The 23,714-nt window shown below is 40.1% G+C and overlaps 1 protein-coding gene across 1 annotated transcript in view; it reads left to right on the forward strand.

Moving 5' to 3' along the window:
- The first annotated feature begins 4,263 nt into the window (after positions 1 to 4,263).
- Positions 4,264 to 23,714, forward strand: part of OLA1 (Obg like ATPase 1) — a 172,069-nt gene continuing 152,618 nt past the window's right edge. The window contains exons 1-2 of the mRNA XM_068543904.1: positions 4,264 to 4,435; positions 5,724 to 5,824. Coding sequence (XP_068400005.1) covers positions 5,724 to 5,824 — 101 coding nt within the window. The 5' untranslated portion in view covers positions 4,264 to 4,435. The remainder of the gene's footprint in view (positions 4,436 to 5,723; positions 5,825 to 23,714) is intronic.

Here is a 23,714-nt window from a genome sequence, read left to right on the forward strand (position 1 = left end):
ACAAATATTCTCTGAAATGAGCCACACAGGTTCAACAATGTAATGAAGGTGAAATATTATCCTGAGCTGGTGCTAATATAAGAGGCCATAAGTTTGGTGACCTAGGCCTATGGACAAGATTCCCCAGTTTCCAGTTCAATTGATGGGACTCTTGTGATACATTTTGGTAATCTTCACTTCTCATGACTGGAATTTTAAGTATCTTGTAAAGGTTAATAAAAATATTATTTTCACATGCTCTCATTATATAACACCATTAAGTGTTATCAGAAGAGGAGCAATTTTCTTCAGTGTTTTCTCAGTGAACTAGGTGTATCAACATTTATGACAATCAGATGACCACCAATGCCACTGATTTGTTTCAGAATTATCATTCTGTACTCAAGCTGTTATCTTGAAAAAATGGTTCAGGAAGTATAAGTGGACATAGGTGCCCTTTTCTTATACAACCCTGATTTTGCTCAGAGACCTATCCATAGCCCTCACAGTCAGGTGCCTCAGAGGAAGCTGAGCTCTACTCCAGTCCCAAGGTTGGGCTGAATGGTCTCAGGCTAACCCCATTTCCCCTGCCAGTGTTTGGTTCAAGTACAGGCATGAGACCCTACTTTGCCCAGTGGAAGAAGAAGTCTGCTAGAGGGTTTCTAGGGCATATTTCCTTTTTTCTAAGAAAGAGTTACAGGAAGAGATGGTTTCTTCCCCTTACCCCCTCTGAATATTGTCATTTCAGGATGTGTTGCCTAGAACTGCCACAGCAGTCTTTTTGCTCTTAGCCTGACGATGAATCCAGAGGATGCCCAGAGACGACAGAGCTGTGATACAGAAAGAACCAGGATCCCTGAAAATAGTGTTGAGCTACAGAATCTATCAATCCTGAAGTTCTTCCTCTCTGGACTTTCTGTTACATAGGACAAATTTCCATTGAATCAGAATTGCTATTACTTGTGGCTAAAAGCATCCTAGCTAATACATTAATAATATATTTGCTTTTTTAGGTTAGCATATGCCTTTTTATGTTGCCTCTGAGAAAACAGCATGTAAAATTTTCTTTTAAGACTTCCTAAATCTTTATTCATGAATTACGATAGAGATTAGATAACAAAACTCCAGTGGTTTCTGCGATAACTGGACTCTTTAATCAATCAGCATTCTTTCAAACACTATGAGCAACTCCAGAATACAGGGCAGATGATTAAACATGTTTTACTTCACAGGTAGCTTATGGTCAAATTTCAAAGATTCAAAATAATGATCTGTCAAGTGGAAGCATGAAAATTGAAAATCTGTTTCTTTGCTGATGCCTGACAGGGTCTGGGTACTGCTGGTACTAGAACAGGGAAAGGCGAGGATTAAGCACCGACTGGAACATACTATCAGAAGTCCTGCAAGTAAGTGAAAATCAAGGCGGTGGTGTATTTTAAATCGTGAAATTGTAATCAAAGTACTTAGGTATTCTATAGATTTTTACCAAGTTCTTAGACAGTTATTTGTGTAATTACTTGTTTGCCTGCCCTGTTAAGATTGCAAGCACCTTGAGGGCAAGGACCATGTTTATCTTGTTCTTCTCTGCACCTCCATCACACAATTGTCATTTTTTTTTGTGATAAGAACATTTAAAATCTAGTCTTTTAGCAACTTTCAAGTATATGTATATAACACAGTATTGTTAACTATAATCACAATGCTGTGCATTATATCCCCAGAAATTATTTATCTTCTAACTCCAAGTTTGTACCCTCTGACCAACATGTCCCCAACTCCCCCCCCCCCCCATAACCCCCAGGGTACTTATTTTTTTGCAAGCTGTTCCCTTCCCCTGTAAAGTTATTCTCAGGACTCAATTTCCCTCTTAGTGTAGTTATTACTATTATTTTGTTATCTGTTATGCTTGGAACAGATGTGGATGAAGTTGACCAATACGTGTAGTCCAGCCTTGCCAGCCCATGATGAATGTGTCACTACTCCATTTTCCTCCTTTCCTCCTGAGCCTCTCTCTAAACTCTTCCTGTCTCCTGTCCCTTAGCTTTCTCTACAAGATCACTAAATCTCTGGATTTCCAACTGAGCTAGTCTGTATAAATTACTGACTCCAAACCACGCCCTAGATCCTTTGTGACCTTTGGTCAACTTACTTGATCCCTGGTCATTGACTGACACCTAGTAAAGTAAGAAACTTAGGAAACTGTTCATTTCCTCCAGTGAGTTGGGAATGGAGTCTTTATTATTGGGCAACTGTTAGCAGCAGCTATTGGCCACTCCTGAAACTCTGCCTAGCTCACTGACATCTGTGTGACCTGCTCTGTCAAGGCACTTTAAAGGTGGTGAAAAGTGCAAGTAAAAGACGTAGCTGCAAATAGAGAAACAGGTAACTGACTCAAGGACTTGATAGTGTGAAGTGAAGGGAATAGGTAGATCGCAGAGATATTGAAATTGAAGGAGCAAGATCTGGCTAAAAGACAGTGATAACTTGAAGATAATTCTACTACTCCACGACTGGGGAACATTTTCAATTAGTATTGGAGTGGCTGGTTGCTGGGCAGGTTGGGCTCTCTGGGATTCTTGAGCTTTTCAGGTAATGGTTCCTCTCTTTTCACAAGCAGCAGTGTGAAAGCCAACTATAGAACTTCACTACTAAACAGTAAACAATTTAGGAATTACTTTGTTAGGGCTATTCATAACCGTTTATACCGATGGTGGGTACAAAATGTGGGCTACTTAGCTTCCTTCTCTTTCGTAGCTGCTGTGTACTCACACCCCTTTTTATAAATACAAGGTATTGGTGACAAGGGAGCTAGATTGAGAGAATTTAAACAGTGCATATTTATCAATGACATAATGAACAAATAATACAAAACCAAAATCAAATCAAGTTGCCCATGTCCTTGAGAATTTTCAAACTTATAGAAAAAGCTTTTCAACTTATCTCAGTAGATCACTCTCATAGGAAAGAGGAAAATGTTAATGCAATTTTATTATAAATAATGGCTCCGTTGCTGTTTATAAAAAGTCCCTATTAGAATTTTGGCTGAAAGGGAACAGATTTTTCCGTCTGATTGGGGCTTGAAATCTGGCTTCTGCCATTTGCCAGTTAGTTGTGTGACTCTATCCAAATTATATAACCTTTCTGATCTTGTTCCCACATCTGTAAAATGGGCATACCAGCCAACTCAGATCTTTTCCTTTATTAGAAACTAGTCTCTTTGAAAGAAGCTTCTAAAAAAAGTGTCACAATTTTTGGACAAGTATTGCATTCACTGCAACAAATACTTGAAGGCTGACTGAAGGCCAGGACCTAAATGAATGAATTCCTTCTACAGATGGAGCCCATGGTGTAGTCAGGTAGGGGTGAGATGAGATGAAACCCTAATATTAACAATAGCCTTTATTACTATTTATGAGCCTTTCCTATCTGTGTTGGGTACTGTTACTACAAGGTTTACACACATTATCTCATTTTATCCTCACAATAACCTCCTAAGGTGGGTCTCAATAGCCTCATTTTATCCCAGAGGAAACTGAAGCCCAGAGAGGTTATTTTGGTCAGGGTCAAACGGCTAATGGGTAGTGGAATCCAGATTGGAACCAACGTTTCCCAAATTCCAAAGGCTTCTGCTCTTAATCCTCCAGAGGAAAAGGAGCGGGAGTGTGTGTGGAAACTGGCTGTGTTAAACGCATTCTGGGATCCAGTGCCTGTAAAACGCCTGAAAAATAAGGCGACGAAGGACTCCTTAGATCATACCCTTAACCCTTTTTTCCGTTAAGAAAGTTTAACAGCTTCTCACCATCTGGATTGACTGAAGAGCGTTATAGGAAAAGAAGGCGAGCTGGGGCCGTGGTCCCCGAGGACTCAGCTGGCGGCCAAGCGGGGCTGGCGAGGCTGATCGCCAGACCTCAGGCGACCCGCCTCCGCGCGGGCGGTCAGGCCGAGGGTGCTTCGAGGTGAAGCGACGGGTGAAGTGTGGGGCTGGAGGGCGGCGAGCGAGCGTGTGCGGGAAACGCGGGGCGCGCACCGGGAAGGAAGCTGCGATCCGGGGCCGAGAAGCCCCACGTGTACGGCGGGCGGAAGACGCGCGCTTCTGCGTGTCACCGGCTCAGGCCTGCAAGGATAGTTCTCCAGCTCCCGCCAGCTCAGGCGCCGCACGACTCCTCCCATCCTCTCCCGCCTCCCGCGGCCAAACCAATGGGCGGGACGGGGGTTGGGGTGAGCGCGGGGCGGGGCGGGGCGGGGCGCGCGGCTTGCGCGCAGGTGCAGCCCGGCGCCCGGCCCGCCTGTTCCGCTGCCGCCGCCGCAGCCGCCGCCGCCGCTGCTGCCGACGTGCATTCCGCTCGGCGGAGGGGCCGGGCCTGCGCTCTACCTCCTTCCTCTCCGCCTCCGGCTGCCGGTAGGACCCGTTTCCCGCTGCCGCTGGGAGCCTGTGTCATCGCCCGCCCTGAGCACGGTGAGGTCCTCAGGGAGCCTGCGGGCGCGCACCCCGCCGCGTCTTTGACTCTGTGGCCCGTTGCTCTGAGGCCGGCGTCCCGCCAGGGCCGGGTGGCCGGCCTGGGCTGAGGGCGGCGTGGAGCGTGTGGATGAATGAGGCGCTCTCGGACTAGGCCGCGCGTCCCGGGAGCGGCCCACGCCTCACCCGGCACGCTCTGGGGAAAGCCTTCTCCGGAGGCGGGGACGGCCAGTGGCCCAGTCCAGAGGGGGGAGATGTTGGGTGGGACCTCGCTTAGGCTGGGCGGCCAGCCACTCCTTGGTAGGAGGCCAGAGGACTGGAAAGTCTCTGCTCGTGCAGCTGTGCTTCGGAGACCTGGGGTTTGGCTGGGAACAGGTGTGAGTTACGACCCTGAAAAGGGAGATTGCCGGCCCTCGCGGTCAGGGATCAGAGGCTGGATTATCACTTCATGAGCAGGGTCTCAGCGTGGCCCCGGGAGGTTCAACTGGAGCCAGAAGACAGGGATAGTTTTAGTTCCCAGCTTATAAAACGTGAGGTTAGCAGTCCTCATGAGTTCAGTTTGCAGTGCTAAAGTCGGCTCAATTTTGCCCGGAGAAACTTAGAGCCAGATTGTCAGGGACCGAGAAAGTTTCGACCTGTAAATAAAAAGGCTTAGTAGATCCATTTACGACTAGAAGTAACCAAAGGGTAGATTCAGGAGGTTGTTTATGAGGACTGATGAGTCGTACCTACAGTGCCAAAGGTGGAAGAGACTTGTTGGAAAGACCTTGATACCGGCGTGTGTTCATTCATGCGAAAAATGGTGCTTGTGGGCGAAATGGGAAAGAACAGGTTCCAGATTGAGGGAATGGTTTGGTGGGAGGTGACTCGGTTGCTAGTGGTTCTAGAATGGATTTTCTTTGACACTCTTACCTGTGCTCCTGCTTCCAAATGTTTTCATTCATATGACCACACGTCAGGTTAAGAAAATGTTTTGTGAACAGTCTGGATGGAAGATTGGCAGCTAAATTTTATTTTTGATTTTTGGTGCCACATATTTTTAGATCAGTTTTCCAGGACTTCTCAGGAGTGACTGCTTTGACAACTATCAGAATCAGATCTGTTAACAGAACTTTTTTGTTTTCTTTTTTGTTGAAAAATAAAGTGTGTCAGTTTTAGATTGATATATACAGTACGCTGTATTCTTAATCTATTATTCAATAATATATTGTGTGTGATGAAATGTGTTTTTGGTCAATGGGGACAGTAAAAAGTTTTGTTCATATGTATGTTTGTTTTGACATTTCAGATGCCCCCCAAAAAGGGAGGTGATGGAATTAAACCACCCCCAATCATTGGAAGATTTGGAACTTCCTTGAAAATTGGTATTGTTGGGTTGCCAAATGTTGGGTAGGTGAATGTTGGGCTTTTCTCATTTTCGTTTTGTAAATACTTTGGGTCTTGTTGTAGAAATGGGAACTCATGAGGTAATAAAAATTTAAATTGAAGAAAAGAGGCTAAGAAGCTGGACTGTTAATATGTTGCAAAACAAGATTTTCATTTGCACTTACCTTATTTTTGGTTTTCTACACAGATACTGGGTTGAAACTTGAGTTACTTATATTGTTTGTTTTGCTAAACTCAGAGGAAGAAGCAGTGGGAGTTTAAACATCAAGTTGAACCAGATCAGCTCTGGTTTGCCAGAAACACTGTTGGGAGATATACAGTATTGAATTTATGAGGAATTAGAGTAGTTTAAATTAGATTTTCATGCTGGCTGGCTCCGTAGGGTACTTAGGCTGGCTACCAGAGGCCATGCAGTAGGATACTTTAGGAAATAGTTTTAAAAGCCCCATTATAAATTTGATTAAGTTTTTGGGAGATCAGGGATCAGATGGCTGAATTTTTACTAGAAAAGAAGGTGACAAGTTTGAACTTAATATTGGAAGTTGTGCGCTAAAAGGGTATCTGTTATAAAGTGGCTAAATCTGAAAGTTGTGAGAATAGAATTTTGAGTTTTGTAATGTTTAAAATTAAAGTGAATTATTACTGCAAATAAGACTAATTAGGAAATATTTGTGGGGTTTATTATATAAATCTGTACACATGCAACTTGGTTGTTCAAAGTCTGCTTTTTTCATTATTTGCCCTTCTATTTTAATACCTTTTACTAACCTTAAAATGTAAAATGTCTCAGAAGTGATTAGGGTGTACTAAGGAGTAACAGATCCAATATGGATTTATTAAGGTGACGGAAAGTATTCTGGAATGTGCTTTAGGCTTTTAGATTGGTGGCAGGTAGGACAACCATGTTCTTTCACGTGTTCCTAGGAGCCCCTGTCATAGAGATTGCTTAGTGAATGGAGCATGGTGTGACCAAGGAAGGCAGTTCTGAAATTCTTGTAATGTAAAACATGACAAGTGGGGCTGTCCTAATTTCAGTCTGGAGCTGGAGAGGTTTGCATTTTGAGGGGGTTTCCTGCTGTGATATAGGCTGCTTGCAAAGTAAGACTAAATAGAGAGTGGGAATATAAGCAAAACAGATAATTAAGCAAAGTACTGTAGGGTGCTGTCAATAAACTTGAAAGCAAGATATGATCGTTATGTACGTTGTGAGCTTTATTGCGTTAGTAAGCAAGACATAGTTTTTACATATTAACATACTTCTCTCATTCTAGAATCATTGCAGTCAATGCAGCTTGACTTTAAATGGGACTGCTTTAAAGTGGGCCATCTTAAAAAGTGTTTCCTGTATGAGTTTTTTAGCATAGAGCATAATAAAGTCAATATATATGAAAATAACCTAGAATATATATATATATTTTTTTATAAATTTATTTATTTTATTTTATTTTTATTTTTGGTTGTGTTGGGTCTTCGTTGCTGCACGCGGGCTTTCTCTAGTTGCGGCGAGTGGGGGCTACTCTTCGTTGCGGTGCGTGGGCTTCTCCTTGCGGTGGCTTCTCTTGTTGCGGAGCACAGGCTCTAGTTGTACGAGCTTCAGTAGTTGCGGCACACAGGCTCAGTAGTTGTGGCTCACAGGCTCTAGAGCACAGGCTCGGTAGTTGTGGTACATGGGCTTAGTTGCTCCGCAGCATGTGGGATCTTCCCGGACCAGGGCTCGAACCCGTGTCCCCTGCATTGGCAGGCGGATTCTTAACCACTGCGCCACCAGGGAAGCCCTAGAATATTTTATTATCCAGTGTAAATGTGCTGTTTATGCTTTTAAATTAAATACTCCTCCCACTTTCCCCCAGTTTTATTGACGTATACTTTATAAACAGTAAAATTCACTCATTTTAATAGCGTGCAGTTCAGTGAGTTTTGGCAATCGTGTTTGGTTATGAACACTACTTTTTTTAGAATGATCTTACGTTGCCTAACTGTATCAGGTAGGGTTCTTCGTAAGCAACACAAATTCTTGCTGTTTTAAGCAAGAAAGAGAGACTTATTGGAAGGAGAGCATTGAAGGACAAGCTGAACAGCCAGGCCTCAGGAAGGACAGGAGCCTGGGTAGTGCTGGCAGAGACGGGTCCACGTGGAGCTCAGCCATATGAACTGAACTTCTGGGTGTTTCTCATCACCTGCTGCCTCTCCAGTGATACAGATTCCTGTGTAAGGAAATCTGACTGGGCATGTCTACCTCTGGATAGGCCCACAAGAAATGGAGTGGGGAGAGGGGACAGTTCTCTGAAGGATGGCTTGCTGATCAAAAATAAGGACATTTAGTGCTGAAACCATCTAAAGAATCTCTTGGTTTTTAGAGAACTGGATGAATAAGAAGGTTTGCTGATTACCTAGAAACATAGAGGGATATTTATAGCTAACAATAGTTGATATTTATTTGAACACTTATTTAGTGTATGCCTATCACTGTTCTGAGCACTTTATATGTATTATTTAATTTAATCAATGTTTAACATTCCTGCCCCCTTCTCATTAGAATTTAAATTCCGTAAAGGCAAGGATTGTCTTGTTCTTGTTTATTGTTATATTTCTAGCACCTAGACTGGTGTTAGGAACTTAGTAGGCGCTCAGTAATTATCTGTGAATGGATAGTTTTTCTGCCCTTGATGCCGTGTGTAGGTTTAATGTTAAGGAGGCACATTTTGATGGCCACTTTTAATGAAGTGAAGTAGAAAGAATACTAAAATAAGAGTATGAAGACTTGATTTCTAGATTTGTTCTGCATTTTCTTACCTGAGTGACTATAAATTAGCTCCTCTTGGGCCAGTATATTATTGTGGATGAGAGGCTTGGAGGCTGTTGAGGGAAACTACTTTTTCTTTTTAAAGATTTTTTTTTTAAAATTTATTTTATTTATTTATTTTTGGCTGTGTTGGGTCTTCGTTGTGGTGCACGGGCTTCTCATTGCAGCGGCTTCTCTTGTTGCAGAGCACGGGCTCTAGGCGCGTGGGCTTCAGTAGCTGTGGCATGCAGGCTCAGTAGTTGTGGCTCATGGGCTCTAGAGCACAGGCTCAGTAGTTGTGGCACACGGGCTTAGTTGCTCCGCGGCATGTGGGATCTTCCCGGACTAGGGCTCGAACCCGTGTCCCCTGCATTGGCAGGCAGATTCTTAACCCCTGGGCCACCAGGGAAGTCCCAAGATTTTTTTTTTTTTAGAGCAGTTTTAGGTTCACAGTAGAATTGAGGGAAGGGTACAGAGATTTCCCATATATCCTCTGCCCTTATACATGCATATCTTTCCCTATTATCAACATCCCGCACCAGAGTGGTACATTTGTTACCATTGATGAACCTCATTGACACATCACCCAATGTTCATAGTTTACCTTAGGGTACACTCTTGGTGTTTTACCTTCTATGGATTTGGACAAATGTATAAAGACCTTTGTCCAACACTATAGTATCAGAGAGAGTTGTTTCACTGCCCTAAAAATCCTCTGTGCTCTGCCTATTCACGTACCCTCCCCAACCACTAATCTTTTTACTCTCTCCCTACTTTGGTCTTTTTTAGAATGTATTTGGAATTGTACAGTATGTAGCCTTTTCAGATTGGCTTCTTTTACTTAGTAATATGCATTTAAGTGTCCGCCATGTCTTTTCCTGGCTTAAATAGCTCATTTCTTTTTAGCGCTGAATAATATTTCATTGTCTGGATGTACCATAGTTTATTTATCCATTCACTGACTGAAGGACATCTTGGTTGCTTCCAAGTTTGGGCAGTTATGGATAAAACACTTGCTATATAGCCAAATAAATAAATATTTTAAAAATTCATTAAAAAAAACCCTACTTGCTATAAACATCCATGTGTAGGTTTTTGTGTGGACGTAAATTTTCAGCTCGTTTGGATAAATACCAAGGAGCATGATTGCTGGATTGTATGGTAAGAGTATGTTTAGTTTTATAAGAAGCTTCTGAAGTGGCTGTACCATTTTATATTTCCACCAGCAATGAATGAGAGTTCCTGTTGCACCATATCGTTGCCAGCATTTGGTGTTGTCAGTGTTCTGGATTTTGGCCATTCTAATAGCTGTGTAGTGGTATTCCATTATTGTTTTAATTTGCATTTCCCTGATGACATATAATGATGTGAAGCATCTTTTCTTATACTCATTTGCCATCTGTATATCTTCTACGGTGAGATGTGTGTTAAGGTCTTTGGCCCATTTTTTAATCGGGTTGTTTGTTTTCTTATTGTTGAATTTTAAGAATTCTTTGTGTATTTTGGATAACTGTCCTTTATCAGGTGTATCTTTTGCAAATATTTTCTCTCAGTCTGTGGCTTGTCTTCTCTTGATGTTTCTTTCACAGAGCAGAGGTTTTTCATTTTAATGAAGTCTACCTTATTATTATTTCTTTCATGGATCATGCCTTTGGTGTTGTATCTAAAAAGTCATTGCCATACCTCAGGTCATCCAGGTTTTTTTCTATCTCCTAGGAGTTTTATAGTTTTGCATTTTCATTTAGATCTGTGATTCATTTGAGTTAATTTTTGTGAAGGGTGTAAGGTCTGTATCTAGATTCTTTTTTTTGGCATGTGGATGTCCAGTTGTTCCAGCACCATTTGTTGAAAAGACTATCTTTGCTCCATCGTATTGCCTGTGCTTGAGAAACTACATTTTGATATTTCGTCATGGGACGGCTCTTCTTGTTGCTACCACTGCATGAGATGCAATTAGTTTCAGTTGAAGGTGTCAGAAAACCCCAAGTAATTATGGCTTAAACAGAAGTTTCTTTTTTATGTAAAAGTGTAAATTTTGCAGTCATAGATTGGTATATTGACCTTGCTTTATGAAGTCTCGGCTACCCCAGCTCCTTGCACCTCATGCCTCAGCAATCCCAAGGGAATGGCCTTTCATTCTCATGGACCAGAGTGTTGTGAATTCCAGACAGCTGGTTACCCGAGGGGTGAAAGGACCAAACAACTTGCCCTGCAGTCTAAGAGGGATTTTTTTTTTTCCTGTAAGCTGCCACACCATACTTCTGGTAACATTCCTTTGTCCAGATATAGTCATAAGAATTTACTTTCAAGGAAGGCTAGGATATGTAGTCTTTATTTTGATGGACATATGTTCAGTTAAAAATTCTGTTACTATGAAAGGAGGAGAGAATGAATATTGGGGGACAACTGTATACTCTGTTCCATTACTCAGCAACTGCCTCAGGAGAGTATTTGTCTTGCTTAGTTGATACTTCTGGGAATGTCCTTTGGTTGTTCCTACAGCTTGCCTTTTCCCAATTTGGCAGAGTCCAACCACAAAGCTATGTACTGTTGTTGAGGAAAACATTGTAGGAAATGCTTTAAAAAAAAAAATCACAGGGTAATTATGTTCAGTATTTTAGTTATCTATTTTTATGTAGGAAACCACTCCAGAAGTTTGTGGTTTAAAACGATAAATATTTATAATAATATTTCTCATGATTCTGTAGGTTAGCTGGGTGAGTCTACTGCTGCTCTCACTTGAGATCCTTCATGTGGCTGCATTCAGCTTGTGGCTAGTGAGGGTTGGAAGGTCAAGATGGCCATACCCACAGGGCTGGGGCCTTATCAGGGTTGGCTGGAAGTCTAGGGCATTTCTATCTTCCCTTAATTGGCTTCTTTCTGTCCAAGTGGTCTCCAGCCCAAACTTTTTTATAGCATGGTGGCTGACTCCCAAGAGAGTGAAAATGTGCCAGTGGTACAGAATGCTTCCACCTATTTCTTTTAGTCAAAGCAAGTCGTGACACCAGCCCAGAGACAAGGAGGGAAGGGAAACAGACTCAGCCTCTTGAGGGGAGGAGTGGAAAAGAACATGTGGCCATCTTTAATCCATTGCATTCTACTATTTTCCTAATATAGTTTTGTATGACACCCATTTGTTCCCTGGAGAAGTCTTCCTGGCTCATTCTTAGCTTCTTGTTCTTACTGAAGAGGCTCCATTCTTGATTGCTTCGAGAAACTCACTGGAGGAAGATTAATCTCTAGGTGCTCAATTAATAATGCTCTTTTTAATGCATATATTTATTTTTCATGCTGGCCAGTTTTTTTTCCAATATTTGATTATAAAAAATTTCACGTACAGAAAAGCCACTCACTTTTTGTACAGAATAGTGTTTATTATATATACATTATATGTAAGAAACAAGCAATTATGTATATTCTATCCTTGGGATAGATTATATTTTTCTTTTAGAATTTTAAAGTTTTAATAGTATCTTCCACTTACGACTATTAAGAATTTGTTTTTTGCAGATTGCTTGCATGAACTAGTTTGAAATTGATGTGGAAATGAAGGTACAGCATGGTACAGATTGTGTATTTTAACTCTTTTGTAGGTCATTTAAGGCCTTTTAAAAATGTTTGCTTTCGACGAAAACTATAGCAAAAGGCAATAATGATCTGATTGCCAAAGCTGGTACTCATTTTTTGTCCTTAACTTACTTAACCTCTCTGCCCTATTTGGCACTGTTGGTGACTCCCCACCTCTCTCAACTCTTCCTTCAGTCTTTTGTGCTTGCTACACTTCCTGTGTTTGCGCTCTGTATTAGATTTCTGTCCTTGGCTGTCTTCTCTTTTATACTTTCTCCCTGGGCAGTCTCATCCTCTCCTGATTTTAATCACCTGTTGGCTTCTCTTTTCTAAACTTATATGTCCTGCTCAGGTTGCATCTGAGTTCCAGATTCATAATATCTAACTGCCCTGAATATCTCCAGTTAAATGTCTGCACCCAACATGTCTAAAACTGAGCTCATTGCCTCTTGCATTCCCTATCTTGGTTAATAATACTACTTTCCACCCAGATACTTGAGAGATTTATCTTTGCATCCTTTCCCCTCAGCTGTATTTTTCAGTAGGGCACCAAACCTGGTACCTGAATATCTCTCTGATCTATTTTCTTCACATCTTTTTGCCACTCATTTCTTACTTGAATTATTCCAGAGGCTTCTTAAGTGGGCTTTCTGTCAGGGCATTATCTATAGTAAATCTTTTTTTGTTTTGCCCCAGTGTTTTTTTGTTTGTTTTTGTTTTTTAAATTGAGGTATAACATACACCGTAAAATGCAAAAACTTTAAATGTACATAATCAGATTTTTACATTTTAATTCACCCATGTAACCAGTACCCACATCAAGATCTAGAACAAATCCAGTGCCACAAAAGACTTCCTTGTACCCCTTCCCAGTTGGTACTGTCCTTCCTAGGATAACCGTATTCCAACTTCTGTTACCACATTGATTAGTTTGCCTGATACAGATGGAATCACACATTATGCACTCTTTATATCTTTTACAAGTCAACATTATGCCTGAGAGAATATACACTATATTTACCCATTTTGCTGTTGATGGGCATTTGGGTTGTTTCCTTTTTTTGCCTATTATGAATAGAGCTGCTTTGAACATTCATGTGCATGTCTTTTGGTGGGTAGATCTAAGAACTCATTTCTGTTGGGTGAATGGGTGCACTTACCCCACTCACCCTATCCCCCGAACTCCCCACCTCTAGGAGTTAAATAGCTTTAGATACTGCCACAAAATTTTCCAAAGTAGTTATTCTAATTTATAGTGCTGGTATTGTAAAAAAGATTTCTAACTTCTCTGCATCCTCACTAGCACTTGGTATTATCATTCCTTTTCATTTTGGCCATACTTGTGTGTAATATCATGATTGTTTGGCATACCTGTGATAGCTAATGATTTTGAACATCTTTTAATATGTTTACTGGACATCTTTTCTGAAGGATTTTTTTTTTTTTTTTTTTTAGTAATGATTAGGTGTTTTTTATTCTGGATATGGGTTCCTTGTTGGATATGCATTAGAACTACCTCTTCCTAGTCTGCGTGACTTTTTGCTTAAGAGTAAATAAAAATTGTTTTTGAAGTAGTTTCACAATTAAAAAATTTCACACTCGCAAAGCTAGTTAAAAAAATTCCTATATGAGGTCTGCTGACATTCCCCAAATGTTAACATAGTACAGTTATAAAAATCAGGAAATTAGCATTGATTTACCAGTTGTCTCACTAATGTCCATTTCCTGGTCCAGGATCTAATCCAGGATTACGTATATGTTGCATTTAATTGTTGCTGAGTCCTTAGTTTCCTTTAACCTAGAATAGTTTCTCACTTTGTCTTTCATGTCCTTGACACTTTTGAGGAGTGCTGGCCACTTATGGTGGGCTCTTAAACCTTGGGGTTTATCTAATATTTCCTTGTGATTAAATTCAAATTATGCATTTTTGGATGCAGAAGTGACATGTACTTCTTAGTACATTATATCAGGAAGCACACAATGTTGATTTGTCCTGTTACTAGTGATTTTAACTTTGATCACTTATCTAAGGAGATGTCTGACAAATTTCTTCACTGAAAAGTTGACTATATTTTCCATTGCAGTTAATAAATATATCTTTTAGGGAGATACTTTGAAATTATGTAAATATTGTGTTTCTCATACTTTTGCCCCCCCAGTTTTGGCGTGTATTAATGATTCTTGTTTGAAATAGTTATTATTGTGGTGTTTACCAAATGGAGATTTAAAAATTTCTGTTGGTCTTCTACATTTATAGAGGAAACAATTTATAGAAGGAACAATGGAAATTCTATTGTTTAGAATTCTGTTGTTTAGAATTCTGTTGTAAAGAAGAACCCCCCATTTTCTCATGTAAATTACTTATAATTTGTTTATATCAGGATCAGTTTTTACCTTGTTGGTTATAATGCGTTACTGTTGCTATTTATTGTGTTGCTCAAGTTGCCCACATTTGGCCATCAGGAGCCTTCCTGTTCACTCGTATTACTTTTGATGTGTCCTCTATTTTTTGAGTATTTTCTAGTTTCTAGCTCCACATTATGTTCCAGGCTTATTTGCACTTTCTCTGTCCCAGCTTTGTAATAAACAAATTTTTCTGTTGACATATGTTTTCATCTCTCTTGGGTGTATACTTAGGAGTGGAATTTCTGGGTTGTATGTAACCGTATATTTAACTATTTGAGGAACTGCCAGACTTTTCTAAAGCGAGTGTGTCATTCTGTGTTCTTACCAGCAATGTATGTGGGTTCTACTTTCTTCACATTCTCACCAATGCTTGTTATTATCTTTATTAAACATTTTTTAAATCGAGGTTTAGTTGATTTACAATATTATAGTAGTTTCAGGTGTGCAACATAGTGATTCAAAATTTTTATAGATTATACTTCATTTATAGTTATTATAAAATATTGGCTATATCCCTTGTGCTGTACAATATATCCTTGTAGCTTATTTATTTTATACATATTAGTTTGTACCTCTTACTCCCCTACCCGTATCTTGCCACTACCCCCTTTCCCTGTCCTCACTGATAACCACTATTTTGTTCTCTATATCTTCATTTTGATTTCATTTTATTTCAGATATTTTATTTTTTATACAATAGTTCTGTCTGGATAGTTTTCATATTTTTTCATTCCTCATTATCTTCACCTGTGAGTCTGTTTATTTTTTGTTATAATTCACTGCTTTGTTGTTTAGATTCCACATATAAGTGATAACATACAGTATTTGTCTTTCTCTGCCTGACTTATTTCACTAAGCATAATACCCTCCAGGTCCAGCCACATTGTTGCAAATGGCAGAATTTCTTTCTTTTTTTTAATGGCTGAGTAGTATTCCATTTTGTGTGTGTGTGTGTGTGTGTGTGTGTGTGTGTGTGTGGTGTGTGTGTATCTCATGTTATCTTTATCCCTTTATCTGTTTGTGGACACTTAGTTTGCTTCCATATCTTGGCTATTGTAAATAATGGTGCTATGAACACTGGGGTGTATGTATCTTTTAGAATTAGTGTTTTCATTTTCTTTGGATATGTACCCAAGAAGTGGAATTGCTTTATCATATGGTAGTTCTACTTTTAGTTTTTTGAGGAACCTGCATGCTGTTTTCCACAGTGGTTGCAGCAATTTATGTTCCCACCAACAGTGTACAGGGTTCCTTTTTCTCCACATCCTAGCCAATATTTGTTATTTGTGGTCTCTGATTGTTATCATCTTTTTAATTATAGCGAAGGCGTGAAGTGGTATTTCATTGTGGTTTTGAATTGCGTTTCCTTGATGCCTACTAATATTGAGCATCTTTTCATGTGCTTATTATGCCTTCATTTTGGAAAGATTTTCGTTGGGAATTCCAGGAACAGTTTTTCTTTCAGCACATTGAAGGTATCTTACATTTTCTTCTAGCTTTCTAATGAGAAGTCTGTTGTTATTATCTTGGTTTCTTTGTACATAATGTGTTGTGTTGGGGTTTTTTTTCCTATAGCTTTCTTTAAAATTTTCTCTTTACTACTGGTTTTCAGAAATTTGATTTTCATATGCATTGATGTGGTTTTCCTTATGCCTCTTTTGCTTGGGGTCTGTTGAGATTTTAGGTTTGTGAGTTTATGATTTTCATTAAATTTGTAAAATATTTGGCCAGAGCATTTCTTCAAATGCTCTTTTCTCCCCCTCTCCTCCTTTCCCTTCCTCTCCTTCTGAGACTTTTATTACATATGGGTTAATCCTCTAGGTAATATTCTACTGAAGCTCTGGTTATTTTTTTGTCCAATTTTTTTTCCCTGTGCTTCATTTGATAGCTGCTGTTGTTCTGTCTTCATGTTCACTGATCTTTTCTGCAGTGTCTAATCTACAGTTAGTCACATCCAGTGTGTTTCATTTCAATTCAGTTTTTTCAGATATTGTATTTTTTGTACAATAGTTCTGTCTGGATGGTTTTCATATTTTCATTTAATGCCTCATTATCTTCATATTTACCTTTATATCCTTCAGAAAAATTTTAAAAAATCTATTACATTTATTTTAAGGTCCTCGTCTGCTAATTCCATCATCTCTGTCTTTACTGGGTTTGTGTTTATTGACTTTTATCTTGCTTTGGATCTATATTTTCCTGCTTCTTTGCATGCCTGTTAATTTTTATTGGATTCCAGATGCTGGATTTTATGTTGAGTGCTGAATGTTATAGTATTCCTTTAAGGAGTGTTGGACTTTGTTCTGGCATTTAGTTTTTGTGTATCATTTTGATTATTTTGAGGCTGTTTATTATATTATGATGAGTTCATAATATTTTTTGCTCTGGTGCTACTTTAGCTCTGATACTAAGATGTGACTCTTTGAGGACTCTACCCAAATTCCCTTATATTATTATATCTTTCTCTGCTCTGGCTGGTGGGGATGTGAACTGTTCCAAGCTCCGTGTGAACCTGAGAACTGTTCACTGTGCTGCTTTTGAGTGTTTTTTTCTCCTGGCCTTTGGAGACTGAGCTTCCTCATGTACAAATATTACTGAGCCATATTCTTGAAGATACCTTCTGCTTATCTCCAGAGCCCTCTCTCTGTGCAGCTGCTTCCTTTCTAGTATACTGTCCTGTAAATTTTAGCTACTTTGGCCTGCTCAAACTCGCATCTCAGTCTCTTTAACTTGGCATGACTGCTGGGTTCTATTGGTTCCCCCTCCCTGTGCTGTGGCTTTGAAACCACCTTTAGGCAGTAAGCTAGGGTAGTTTTAGAGCTTAGTTCATTTGTTGTTCTCACAGGGAACACAGTCCTGTGCTACATAGTGTCCTCTGTTTGAAAACTGTTTATTTCATGTTTTATCTGATTCCCTAGCTCTTTGTGTCAGGAGGGCAGTTCCATAAATAGAAGGGGAAGCAAAATTCCCCAATACCATTTAAATGAACTTAAATCTTATTGTATACTTGTCAGTATTCCAGGGTACCTCCTCTTTCATGGAAATTCGTGACTTGGGAATTATTTGTTTTCTTTTTTAATATGTTTTGAATAATCTTTTGGACAATGGATCTGCTCTCCCACTCACTCTTTCCTGTTATCAACAGTAATTGTATACCTTAAAAGTACTTCATAATTTACTTTCTGTTAAATCTTTTAATTTTCATTGTTTATTTTTCAGAATTCTGGTCACTTTTTTTTTTCTCTATTTTCACAATTTTTTTTTTGCATTTTTTAAAATTAGTTATCCATTTTATACATATTAGTGTATATATGTCAATCCCAATCTCCCAATGCATCACACCACGCCCCACCCACTGCTTTCCCCTCTTGGGGTCCATACGTTTGTTCTCTACGTCTGTGTCTCAATTTCTGCCCTGCAAACCGGTTCATCTGTACATTTTTCTAGGTTCCACATATATGCGTTAAATATACAATATTTGTTTTTCACTTTCTGACTTACTTCACTCTGTATGACAGTCTCTAGATCCATCCATATCTCTACAAATGACCCAATTTCGTTCCTTTTTATGGCTGAGTAATATTCCACTGTATATATGTACCACATCTTCTTTATCCATTCGTCTGTCGATGGGCATTTAGGTTGCTTCCATGTCCTGGCTGTTGTAAATAGTGCTGCAATGAACATTGGGGTGCATGTGTCTTTTTGAATTATGGTTTTCTCTGGTTATGTGCCCAGTAGTGGGATTGCTGGGTCATATCGTAATTCTATTTTCAATTTTTTAAGGAACCTCCATACTATTCTCCATAGTGGCTGTATCAATTTACATTCCCACCAACAGTGCAAGAGGGTTCCCTTTTCTCCACACTCTCTCCAGCGTTTGTTGTTTGTAGATTTTCTGATGATGCCCATTCTAACTGGTATGAGGTGGTACCTCATTGTAGTTTTGATTTGCATTTCTTTAATAATCAGTGATGTTGAGCAGCTTTTCATGGGCTTCTTGGCCATCTGTATGTCTTCTTTGGAGAAATGTCTATTTAGGTCTTCTGCCCATTTTTGGATTGGGTTATTTTTTTTTTAATATTGAGCTGCATGAGCTGTTTATATATTTTGGAGATTAATCCTTTGTCCGTTGATTCGTTTGCAAATATTTTCTCCCATTCTGAGGGTTGTCTTTTCGTCTTGTTTGTAGTTTCCTTTGCTGTGCAAAAGCTTTTAAGTTTCGTTAGGTCCCATTTGTTTATTTTTGTTTTTATTTCCATTACTCTGGGAGGTGGATCAAAAAAGATCTTGCTGTGATTTATGTCAAAGAGTGTTCTTCCTGGGGTCTTCCCTGGTGCCGCAGTGGTTGAGAATCTGCCTGCCAATGCAGGGGACACGGGTTCGAGCCCTGGTCTGGGAAGATCCCACATGCCGCGGAGAGACTAGGCCCGTGAGCCACAATTGCTGAGCCTGCGCATCTGGAGCCTGTGCTCCGCAACAAGAGAGGCCGCGATAGTGAGAGGCCCGCGCACCACGATGAAGAGTGGCCCCCACTTGCCGCAACTAGAGAAAGCCCTCGCACAGAAACGAAGACCCAACACAACCAAAAATAAATTAAAAAAAAATTTTTTTTCCTCTAGGAGTTTTATAGTGTCCGGTCTTGCATTTAGGTCTCTAATCCATTTTGAGTTTTTTTTGTGTGTATGGTGTTAGGGAGTGTTCTAATTTCATTCTTTTACATGTAGCTGTCCAGGTTTCCCAGGACCACTTATTGAAGAGACTGTATTTTCTCCATTTTCTATCCTTGCCTCCTTTGTCATAGATTAGTTGACCATAGGTGTGTGGGTTTATCTCTGGGCTTTCTATCCTGTTCCACTGATTTATATTTCTGTTTTTGTGCCAGTACCGTATTGTATTGATTACTGGCTTTGTAGTATAGTCTGAAGTCAGGGAGTCTGATTCCTCCAGCTCCATTTTTTTCCCTCGAGACCTCTTTGGCTATTTGGGGTCTTTTGTGTCTCCATACAAATTTTAAGATTTTTTGTTTAGTTCTGTAAAAAATGCCATTGGTAATTGGATAGGGATTGCATTGAATCTGTAGATTGCTTTGGGTAGTATAGTCATTTTCACAATATTGATTCTTCCAATCCAAGAACATGGTATATATCTCCATCTGTTTGTATCATCTTTAATTTCTTTCATCAGCATCTTATAGTTTTCTGCATACAGGTCTTTTGTCTCCTAGGGAGGTTTATTCCTAGGTATTTTATTCTTTTTGTTGCAGTGGTAAATGGGAGTGTTTCCTTAATTTCTCTTTCAGATTTGTCATCATTAGTGTATAGGAATGCAAGAGATTTTTATGCATTAATTTTGTATCCTGCAACTTTACCAAATTCATTGACTAGCTGTAGTAGTTTTCCAGTGGCATCTTTAGGACTCTATGTATAGTATCATGTCATCTGCAAACAGTGACAGTTTTACTTCTTTTCCAATTTGTATTCCTTTTATTTCTTTTTCTTCTCTAATTGCCATGGCTAGGACTTCCAAAACTATGTTGAATAATAGCGGCGAGAGTGGACATCTTTGTCTTGTTCCTGATCTTAGAGGAAATGCTTTCAGTTTTTCACCATTGAGAATGATGTTTGCTGTGGGTTTGTCACTTAAGGCTTTTACTATGTTGAGGTAGGTTCCCTCTATGCCCACTTTCTGGAGAGTTTTTATCATAAATGGGTGTTGAATTTTGTGAAAAGCTTTTTCTGCATCTATTGAGGTGATCATATGGTTTTTTTTCTTCAATTTGTTAATATGGTATATCACATTGATTGATTTGCATATATTGAAGAATCCTTGCACCCCTGGGATAAATCCCACTTGATCATAGTGTATGATGCTTGTAATGTGTTGTTGGATTCTGTTTGCTAGTATTTTGTTGAGGATTTTTGCACCTATATTCATGAGTGATATTGGTCTGTAATTTTCTTTTTTTGTAGTATCTTTGTCTGGTTTTGGTATCAGGGTGATGGTGGCCTCATAGAATGAGTTTGGGAGTGTTCCTTCCTCTACATTTGTTTGGAAGAGTTTGAGAAGGACAGGTGTTAGCTCCTCTCTAAATGTTTGATACAATTCACCTGTGAAGCCATCTGGTCCTAGACCAGATGCCTTATGTATTGAGGTGCTCCTATGTTGGGTGCATATCTATTTATAATTGTTATATCTTCTTCTTGGATTGATTCCTTGATCATTATGTTGTGTCCTTCCTTGTCTCTTGTAACATTCTTTGTTTTAAAGTCTGTTTTATCTGATATGAGTATTGCTACTCCAGCTTTCTTTTGATTTCCATTTGCATAGAACATCTTTTTCCATCCCCTCACTTTCAATGTGTATGTGTCCCTAGGTCTGAAGTGGGTCTCTTGTAGACAACATATATGTGGGTCTTGTTTTTGTATCCATTCAGCAAGCCTGTGTCTTTTGATAGGAGCATTTAATCCATTCACGTTTAAGGCAATTATTGATATGTATGTTCCTATTACCATTTTCTTAATTGTTTTGAGTTTGTTTTGTAGGTCCTTTTCTTCTCTTGTGTTTCCCACTTAGAGACGTTCCTTCGGCATTTGTTGTAGAGCTGGTTTGGTGGTGCTGAATTCTTTTAGCTTTTGCTTGTCTGTAAAGCTTTTGATTTCTCCATCGAATCTGAGTGAGATCCTTGCCAGGTAGAGTAATCTTGGTTGTAGTTTCTTCCCTGTCATCACTTTAAATATGTCATTCCACTCCCTTCTGGCTTGTAGAGTTTCTGCTGAGAAATCAGCTGTTAACCTTATGGGAGTTCCCTTGTATGTTATTTGTCATTTTTCCCTTGCTGCTTCAATAATTTTTCTTTAATTTTTGCTAATATATATATTTTTTATTAATTTATTTATTTTTGGCTGTGTTGGGTCTTCGTTTCTGTGCGAGGGCTTTCTCTAGTTGTGGCAAGTGGGGGCCACTCGTCATCACGGTGCGCGGGCCTCTCACCATCGTGGCCTCTCTTGTTGCGGAGCACAGGCTCCAGGCGCGCAGGCTCAGCAGCTGTGGCTCACGGGCCCAGCCGCTCCGCGGCATGTGGGATCTTCCCAGACCAGGGCTCGAACCCGTGTCCCCTGCACTGGCAGGCAGAGTCTCAACCCCTGCGCCACCAGGGAAGCCCAATTTTTGCTAATTTGATTACTGTGTGTCTCGGCTTGTTTCTTCTTGGGTCTGTGCTTCCTGGACTTGGGTGACTATTTCCTTTCCCATGTTAGGGAAGTTTTCAACTATAATCTCTTCAAATATTTTCTCTGGTCCTTTCTCTCTCTCTTCTCCTTCTGGGACCCATATAATGCGAATGTTGTTGCATTTAATGTTGTCCCAGAGGTCTCTTAGGCTGTCTTCATTTCTTTTCATTCTTTTTTCTTTATTCTGTTCTGCAGTAGTGAATCCCACCATTCTGTCTTCCAGGTCACTTATTCGTTCTTCTGCCTCAGTTATTCTGCTATTGATTCCTTCTAGTGTATTTCTCATTTCAGTTATTGTGTTGTTCATCTCTGTTTGTTTGTTCTTTAATTCTTCTAGGTCTTTGTTAAACATTTCTTGCATCTTCTTGATCTTTGTCTCCATTCTTTTTCTGATGTCCTGTGTCATCTTACTATCGTTATTCTGAATTCTTTTTCTGGATGTTGCCTATCTCCACTTCATTTAGTTGTTTTTCTGGGGTTTTATCTTGTTCCTTCATCTGGTACGTAGCCTTCTGCCTTTTCATCTTGTCTGTCTTTCTGTGAATGTGGTTTTTGTTCCATAGGCTGCAGGATTGTAGTTCTTCTTGCTCCTGCTGTCTTCCCTCTGGTGGATGAGGCTATCTAAGAGGCTTGTGGAAGTTTCCTGATGGGAGGGACTGGTGGTGGGTAGAGCTGGGTGTTGCTCTGGTGGGCAGAGCTCAGTAAAACTTTAATCTGCCTGTCTGCTGATGGGTGGGGCTGGGTTCCCTCCCTGTTGGTTGTTTGGCCTGAGGGGACCCAACACTGGAGCCTACCCTGGGTCTTTGGTGGGGTAATGGCGGGCTCTGGGAGTGCTCATGCCAAGGAGTACTTCCCAGAACTTCTGCTGCCAGTGTCCTTGTCCTCATGGTGAGACACAACTACCCCTGCCTCTACAGGAGACCCTCCAACACTAACAGGTAGGTGTGGTTCAGTCTCCTATGGGGTCACTGCTCCTTCCCCTGGGTTCTGATGCACACACTACTTTGTGTGTGCCCTCCAAGAGTGGAGTCTCTGTTTCCCCCAGTCCTGTCGAAGTCCTGCAGTCAAATCCCACTAGCCTTCAAAGTCTGATTCTCTGGGAATTCCTCCTCCCGTTGCCAGACCCCCAGGTTGGGAAGCCTGAAGTGGGGCTCAGAACCTTCACTCCAGTGGGTGGACTTCTGTGGTATAAGTATTCTCTAATTTGTGAGTCACCCACCCAGCAGTTACGGGATTTGATTTTATTGTGATTGCGCCCCTCCTACTGTCTCATTGTGGTTTCTTTTTTGTCTTTGGATGTGGGGTGTCTTTTTTGGTGAGTTCCAGTGTCTTCCTGTCGATGATTTTTCAGTAGTTAGTTGTGATTCCGGTGCTCTCTCAAGAGGGAGTGAGTGCCCGTCCTTCTACTCCACCATCTTGAACCTGAAGCCTGGTCACTGTTGCTGTATCATATAATTTCAGATTTTTTTTTTCACTGATTTATTTATTTACTATTAACTATAGACTTTTTTGGATTTCACCAGTTTTCCCGCTAATGTCCTTTTTCTTTTCCTGTATAGACCTTTTAAAGGTCATGAAAAATTTCGTTTACTTTTGAAAAGTACTATTCAGGTATTTTGTGTAACGTCTCTCAATTCCAGTTTGATGTTTTCTCATGCTGTGGACTTTTTCTTTATCCATTCCTCTGTCGATAGACATTAGGGCTGCTTCCACCGTTTGGTTATTGTGAATAATGCTGCAGTGAACAGGAGTGTGCAAATATCACTTTGAGATCCTGCTTTTAATTATTTTGGGTAAATACCCTGAAGTGGGGTTGCTGGATCACATGGTAATTCTATTTTTAGTTTTTTGAGGAACCTTCATACTGTTTTCCATAGCAGCTGTACCATTTTACATTCCACCAACA

Source organism: Eschrichtius robustus, chromosome 5 (assembly GCF_028021215.1).
Source record: "Eschrichtius robustus isolate mEscRob2 chromosome 5, mEscRob2.pri, whole genome shotgun sequence".
Classification (NCBI taxonomy): Eukaryota; Metazoa; Chordata; class Mammalia; order Artiodactyla; family Eschrichtiidae; genus Eschrichtius; species Eschrichtius robustus.